At 35.5% G+C, this 8,288-nt stretch overlaps 1 protein-coding gene across 1 annotated transcript in view; it reads left to right on the top strand.

Annotated features, from left to right (window-relative positions):
- The first annotated feature begins 1,703 nt into the window (after positions 1 to 1,703).
- LOC107567720 (E3 ubiquitin-protein ligase MARCH4-like) overlaps positions 1,704 to 8,288 on the top strand; it is a 42,269-nt gene continuing 35,684 nt past the window's right edge. The window contains exon 1 of the mRNA XM_016253462.1: positions 1,704 to 2,320. Within this exon, the coding sequence (XP_016108948.1) occupies positions 1,970 to 2,320 (351 nt within the window). The 5' untranslated portion in view covers positions 1,704 to 1,969. The remainder of the gene's footprint in view (positions 2,321 to 8,288) is intronic.

Below are 8,288 nucleotides of genomic sequence, written 5' to 3'. Positions count from 1 at the left end.
AGATAGACAGATAGACAGATAGACAGATAGACAGATAGATAGATAGATAGACAGACAGACAGACAGACAGACAGACAGACAGATAGACAGATAGACAGACAGATAGACAGATAGACAGATAGATAGATAGATAGATAGATAGATAGACAGATAGACAGACAGACAGACAGATAGACAGACAGATAGACAGATAGACATATAGACAGATAGACAGATAGACAGATAGATAGATAGATAGACAGATAGATAGATAGGCACAATGATATTTACAAAAGTAACTTAGATGTTAGGTATTAGTTGTAAAGTTTTCTCACTTTAAAACATTCCATTCTGTTTGATAAAATTATACAATTTGAATGTAATATTAAAAAGTATATATTTTTTGTCTTTATTTATTTGTCAGGGACCGCGCACACACACACACGCATCTGGTTTACTGTCCTTGTAGGGACTCTCCAGACATAATGGTTTTTATACTGTACAAACCATATTTTCTATCGCCCTACACCAACCCTAAACCTAACCCTCACAGAAAACTTTCAGCATTTTTACATTCTCCAAAAAACTTATTCTGTATGATTTATAAGCTTGTTTCCTCAATTTAGGTCCCCACGGTGACACGAGTCCCCATAAGTCAGTGTGTATTCAGGTTTAAGTCGCCACCAGGATAGAAAAATGTTCACACATCACACAATTAAAAAATAAATAAAAAAATAGATGAAAAAAGAGATGCCAGATTTAGCTACTTAGAGAGGTATATGAAGATATATATAAAGATAATATAGTTGTTGTTTTTTTGTTTGTTTTTTTACCAAAATTTACACTTTTATACTTAGTAATACTATTAGCCTATACAATGCTATAATGCAATTTAATATGTGCACACATTTTAAATGAACACTTTTTGAAATAAAATATACTTAGAACATGCAAAATTTTAATATTTGAAAACAGATAGGCTATATTTAATGTGTCATTAATACGAGTAATGCATTTTTGATTGTAGTAAATTAATTAGTAACTGAAGTAAATCATATACTGTATATATACATTTTTTTTTCTTTACTAGCAAATGACATCCTTGAGTGAGTCTCTAAAAACGCCAAAACACAATGCTATTATGTATAATGCATTTTAATGATAGCAAGTATGGGCACAAATGAACTTCGTGCAACTTTTGCACCTTCATTTCTATCCTGTTCATTTTCTTGTCACTGTGTAAATAATTGAAGTTACACAATTCACACCAGACTGACAGGCAACTTCAAGCCCAGAGTCAGCACGTCTCTCTCTCTCTCTCTCTCTCTCTCTCTCTTCTCTCTCGCTCTCTCTCTCATGCATGTCTCTCTCAATTTCAAATATTGTCATGAAAATGCATCTTACGGAAATAAATGATGGTCAATTGTGGTCAATCTCACAGAAAAACCTGGGTTCACAGAACTAAAGTTTCATCTAAAAAAATTATAAATATTTATTTATTAAATAATAAATATCTGTAAATACATTTATTTTAATGATGCATTTATTTCCTACAAATGTAATTGACAAATATATATATTTTTTATAATAAAAAATATTTATTTATTTATTTTGACCCAGTTATCCTGTAGCAGACTGACCATCATTCTCTCTCTCTCTCTCTCTCATGCATGTCTCTCTCGCTCTCTCTCTCATGCATGTCTCTCTCAATTTCAATTAATATAGATGTGCGCTTAAATATTTCACAAAAGCGTCTTTGTTTCTCCGTTTAACTTGCAATCAGTTTTAAGCAAAATTCCAAAAAGTGCCATGAACTTAATGCAGGGTGCGACTTTAATGCACCACTTAAGTTCTCAACTGTAGCGTGTTGCAATCGTTCCGGATTACCATGGCTTTCATGCATTCGCTTTTCACAGCCTAAATTTACAGGGAGTCCATAACCGTGCACTAATTGATCCCGGACATTGATCTCGATTCTCCCCGTTCTTGGATGCTGCGCGGTCAGGGCATGCTGAAGAGCCGCTGTTGCGTTCTCTTCAGTGACCTCAAGGTGTTTCTGCTCGGGCCACAGGCTCCTACAAAACCCATGAGTGGTGAAACGGCCAGAATCAGCCCGTATGCCTCGGATAACAACAATACCTTACGAGCCCACCGGCTCCGGCACTGGAGTACCCCGTCCACAGAGGACCCTGTCGGGCCGGAGGAGGCTGCGGACGGATCCGGGTGGACGGGCCCCGCGGCGGAGGAGTTCCCCAAGGACCGGAGGGATGACAGATTCTCCTTCATCAGCTATGCAGAAGGAACCCCGGTGTGCAGGATATGCTTCCAGGGGCCGGAACAGGTAGAAACCGACCCTACAGTTCAATAAAGTAAACAAATGTACATGATAAATGAGATCATTTAACCATAGCTATACTAAAAACCATTCAACTTGTTTATGTGTTATTAACTAAAGGAGCAACTATCTAATCGTGTTAATTTCATTACTAATTAAAATTTTACATTAGGACTGTCCAGTTTGTATTCCTATCCACCTTTTTAATGTAAGTCCGTTATAGCCAATTGTTGTTTCTTATAATATTATTTTCATTTATTGTGGTATTCATAAACACACCGGTACACTCTAAAAAATGATGGGTTTTTTCAACGCAACTTTGGGTCAAATATGAACTAACTCAGCTGTTGGGTTAAATTTTTCAATTCAATTTTTAACCCAAAAGTTGGGTTAGTCCATATTTGACCCAATGTTGGGTTGAAACAACCCAGCATTTTTTAGAGTGTAGTTTTACCATTTACTGCGCTTTGTTATTCTTATAGCGACTAATGAATCGGACGTCTCGCACATTCACAGAAAAATAGCCTATTCGTTCTTCCTTGCTGGAAATAACAATAAATCAATCGATAAATTAATATGCAGCCATTTTCCTGTGGGTTTTTGGCATAGCAAGTTTCCATTTTTGCACAAACTTATAAAAGCTATACAATTTTTGCATTATTATTTGAGTTCATAATAGGCTACTATTTCAGCTTTTCTACTTCATAATGTCACGTTTAATTTAATGTGATACTTGGCATTTCTTCGTAAATATTTGTGAAATTTAATAGCAACTTCTCAGTGAAAATTGTCAAATACTGCACCATTTTTTTCAGTATCCAGTGTGTGGCTCACAACACAACCGAAAGAGACTACAACTTAAATTACACAGTCAAACAAAAAGAAAAGAATGGTCTTACTGTCTTTAATTTATAACAGACCAAAATATGTACGTGACATTTTTTTTTTTTTGCATATGAACAAGGGTGAGCTCAGTTATAGCAGACACACAGTAGTTAGAAAACGATACAAAACAGCATAACAGTTAACAGAACTGTAAACACACACACAAATCTATAATAATTACCAACAACAATTATTTGAAGTTCATAAACATATATACATATACACAGCCATTCCTTGCCTGGGCCTACTTCATTAAATATTCAGGAGCTAGAGCCAATGGCCACTCCCCCAATCACAATACACACATCATTTATCACGTCACGTCGCAGATGTGCAGACAGTACATCAGATGAAACTTATGTTTTTATGATGTACTTTAGTTACATAAGGTAATGTATATTAAAAGCATATATTATTATTTAGTAAAATGAAAAACATATTTAAAATTAATCAGTGCAATTTACATAAAAATTATTTTGAAGATTGAAAACATTCAAGAAAAGGATACTCTCAGTTGGCCGAATTATCAAACTTTAATGCCAGTGCAAGTTTTAACCAGGATTATCATCATTTTGACCTACGAATTTCAATAACATGTTTTAATGATTTATCATTTTCAATTAAATAATTTCTCCTTTTTTTTCAATTTAATTTCTATGACTTGCCCAGTTGTAATTTCATAGAGACTGCATTTCCAAAAAGATTTTTTTATCAGATTTTAATCATTTCCACGAGTCCTGTTTAAATTAACCTCATGATTTTAAGGTTGCGGCCCTGCAAATGGTAATGGAGTATTTACTTTCTTAATGTGCCTTGTTTTAGTAGGAAAACCGTAGCTCAGAGCAGGCCTCATGAATTATTCATGATTATATGCAAATTGTTTCCACTTCAAAAATCTCAGCAGCGTCTTCACCCAAAGGGAAGGTGATTCACCAGAATTTACAACAGAACAACATTCATTTCACACTTGTTTCACTGATACATTTGAGCTCGTGCCAAGTCAGAGTAAATGAAAAACTGGAGTGAGTTGAGTGTTAGGGCACATAAACTCCCATGTTACCTGAGCTGATCCTCTCCTGTACTGAAAGAAGGTAACCTGAGGCGAGTCGGCAGAGAGGGATCGACTTTCCTCCTCAGAGGGTTAGAAGCAAAGAGCAAACACCTTTAAACACTAGTTACAGAGGAGACCGGGGCTAGTTGTCACACAATTATAAGATACACTGTAAAAAAAAAATTCAGAGTTACTTTTGATTCTTTGTGACTTTTTCGAAGTAGTTAATAAAACAAAGACTATTAGAGGACGTTTTACTTGAAAATACTATTTCAGACTTTTTACTTGCCATTTCTTTGTGCTTGTTTGTATTGTTTCAAAGTAAACACACCTTTTTGTTTTTAGTGTGAAAAAAAAATTGAGAACAATTTTCACTCAGAAATTGATATTACATTTCACAAATAATTACAAAGAAACAGCAAAACCCAAAGCTTTTAAGTAGAAAGACTGAAATAGTACTTTATTGTTAAACATTCTCCAATAATTTCTTGTTTTATTTACAACTTCAAAAAATAATTTCACAGTGAACACAGAAAAAAATAGGCGCAGAAACAATTTTCACTCAGAAATTGCTAGCAAGTTTCACAAATAATTACAAAGAAAAGTAACACATTAAATAAAACGTGAAATTTTGAAGTAGAAAAACTAAAATAGTATTTTCTTCTAAAACATACTCCAATAAACTCTATTTACAACTTTGAAAAATCATTTTTTACAGAGTACCGCGTTTCTGCATTGTGTTTTGTAATTGTTTATCATTTGATTTCAAATAAGCTTTCTAAAGTTACGTTTCCACCGCAGTGGGGCATGTTGTCACAACGGAAACATGCTGTTAGAAAGCTCATTTTAAGCTTTTCACAAAAGGTCAATGTGTGTTAAATGAACTGTATCTCTTTTTCCTTGACAATAACAGTAGAGATGCTCAGCTTCTGTGTTTACTGCGTTTATGAATCAGAGAAAGTTCCTCTGAGGCGCTCAGTGTTTTTATTAACCGCTCCATAATGACACAATTTGAATTCAGATTTAAACAAACCCATTGTGCTTACGCAATTATAAGATTGCTGCCCCAAAGCGAGCAGCGTGATGTCTTTGAGAAGCTCTGCTGTAAGTGTAAAGAGTGCCGAAATGTGAGCGCAGGCGAACCCGAGGGACTGATTTCAGACGATTGTTCCAGTTAGACAGTGATCAGATCTTCTCTCTTGTGCTTTTTGTGTGCAGAGACGAAGCAGAACTGATGTCTTACAGATACTACATGATGGAAAGACGTGTCTAGATGAAGGGCAGCGCTTTGATTTTCTGTCTTTTGTTGCCGTCTGACTGATTCATGCCTGTTTTCTGCTGATTCAGCAGGCTGTTGTTCAATGGCGCTATGAAAACATCCTGTCTAAATGTGTAACACTGAGTAATTGGTAATGTGCTGCTGCATCTTTCAGACGTCTTTGACTGGTGTATTGTTTCAAAATGTAATGATTGTTCATGAAGTATCAGGTCACATTGCATTAACCAGACATCTTTGTCTTTTCAAATGCATCTCGACTAGATCTGAAAAGCACAAGGAATGATTTCTGGGTTCAGTGCAAGTTCAGCTCTAAAGCATTTACAATTTCTCTCAAAAGACTTAAACATACACACTGCATATACACCTACACATTGTAGGTGTTCATATTGAACTAGTGTAGAATTTGTGACCTTGTCTGTGTAAACTTTTAACTCAAACCTCAATGTCACAATCACATACACTGCAAAAAAAAAAAAAGATTTTCTTACTTCGTTTTTGTCTTGTTTTCTAGTATAAATATCTAAACATTCTTAAATCAAGATACATTTACTGGAGACGCAAAATGGCTTCAGAAGTGTTTTTTCTTTTTGCAAAATATACCAAATTTAAAGGAATTGTTCACCCTAAAATGAACATTTGCTGAACATTTACTCACCATCAGGCCATCCAAGATTAGGATGAGTTTGTTTCTTCATCAGAAATGTAGCATTGCGTCAGTGTCTCAGCAATGGATGCTCTGCAGTGAATGGGTGCCGTCAGGATTTGTTTCTTAGAAACACACAGCTTTTGTCTTCTCCAGATGTTAATCATTTTGAGTCCAAACAGCTGATAAAAACATCACAGTAATCCACAAGTAATCCACAGCACTCCAGTCCATCAGTTAACATCTGGAGAAGACAAAAGCGGCGTGTTTCTAAGAAACAAAGCCGTCATTAAGATGTTTTTAACTTTCCATCTCCTAACTGATGGACTGGAGTGGTGTGGATTACATGTGGATTATTGTGATGTTTTTATCAGCTGTTTGGACTCTCATTCTGACGGCACCCATTCACTGCAGAGCATCCATTGCTGAGCAAGTGATGGAATGCCTTTGAATGAGTGTATGCTTATAACAAGAAAAAAATCTGCCAATGGGGTGAGAAAAATACATTTAATTCAAACGGAAAACTAGTTTATTTTTCTTACCCCATTGGCAGATTTTTTTAAGCAAAAACTTGTTTTCAGAAAACTTACTATCTTAAATAATTTTGCTTTTAAGTAAAAGTATCTTGATTTAAGAATGTCAAGATATTTGTGCTCAAAAACAAGACACATACTGAAGAAGAAAATCATTTGTTGCAGTGTAAAGCCAGTAATGTTTACAATATGCATGAGGATAGAGACTGTTTACATTTAGCAAACCAGTGAGGTCTATAAAACCTGGAGAGAGCAATCTGTTAGCATTCCTTTTTTTTTGTGGTTTGTTGGCCGGCGTATGATCCCTCAGAAGTGTGCAACCTGCTGCTGCCATCTTAGCTTTGTTTTGATGTAGTTTTAGCATCTCACCAGAAATTCATGCATCTAGAAAAGTAACCCCACCTTAAAAAGAACAATGCACTTTATATGTCAGAATAAATACAGGTTTTTACTTAATAATTAATGTAAAAAAAAAAAAAGAAGCTTTAGTTTTCTCCTTTTTTTTAACCCTCTGGAAAACTGGCTCTGTGCATTACTGTAACCATAATTTAGTTTTTTAAATCTGGGAACTTGTGTTGAACCCAGATGATTACTTTCATCTGTGACGTTCACTAAGCAGTGAAGCTTCTCTGCTGTTTTCACCTCAGCTTTGTAGACCTGCAGAGACACAGATTCAGACAAGAGAGACGTACTATAGTCACAGAATCAATCTGCTGTTAAGATCCCAGTAGTATTACGTGCCTCACATAGACTTTACCCCAGAGAGCCTCCGCTTGAGCATCTGTACTGCCTTTTTAGCAGGCGAAGAGATTTATGAGGAAGCCATGGAAGAGTTTAGCTGTGTTTGAGAGGCAGACAAACATGCAAGAATGTTTTTCCTTCATTTAAAACAACAAGTGCATGAAAATTATAGAAACAGCTACATAGATACAGTCACAGTCTAAAATTAAAGAAATAGTTCATCCAAAAATGAAAATTTGCTGGAAGTGTACTCACCCTCAGGCCATCCAAGATGCAGATTAGTTTGTTTCTTCATCTGAACACATTTGGAGAAATTTAGTATCACATCACTTGCTCACCATTGGAGTGAATGGGTGCCGTCAGAGACCAAACAGCTGATAAAAACATCACAATAATCCACAAGTAATCCACACCACTCCAGTCCATCAGTTAACATCTGGAGAAGACAAAAGCTGCATGTTTGTAAGAAACAAATCCATTATTAAGACATTTTTAACTTTAAACCATCAGTCCATAATCCATAATAATGCTTCCTCCAATGAAAAAGTTGTCCCGTCTGAATCAGGAGAGAAATCTGCACAGATCAAGCAGCGTTTACAAGCCAAAACAGCTCTAAACAAATATGTGGCTGGATTTGATGTGAGAGACAACAGGGGATGGACTTCTTTGAGTTATTATGGATTATAGACTCATATTGAAATGACAGTTTGAAGTAAAAAAAAAAAAAAAAGTCTTGATGGATTTGTTTCTTAAAAACAAGCAGCTTTTGGCTTCTCAAGATGTTAACTGATGGAAGGGTGGATTATTGTGCTGTTTTTATCAGCTGTTTGGACTCTCATTCT

The sequence above is a fragment of the Sinocyclocheilus grahami genome, unplaced genomic scaffold, assembly GCF_001515645.1.
Source record: "Sinocyclocheilus grahami isolate Dianchi unplaced genomic scaffold, SAMN03320097.WGS_v1.1 scaffold1183.1, whole genome shotgun sequence".
Classification (NCBI taxonomy): Eukaryota; Metazoa; Chordata; class Actinopteri; order Cypriniformes; family Cyprinidae; genus Sinocyclocheilus; species Sinocyclocheilus grahami.
The sequence above is the reverse complement of the archived record's forward strand: the minus strand, read 5'-3'. Positions and strand labels throughout refer to the sequence as shown.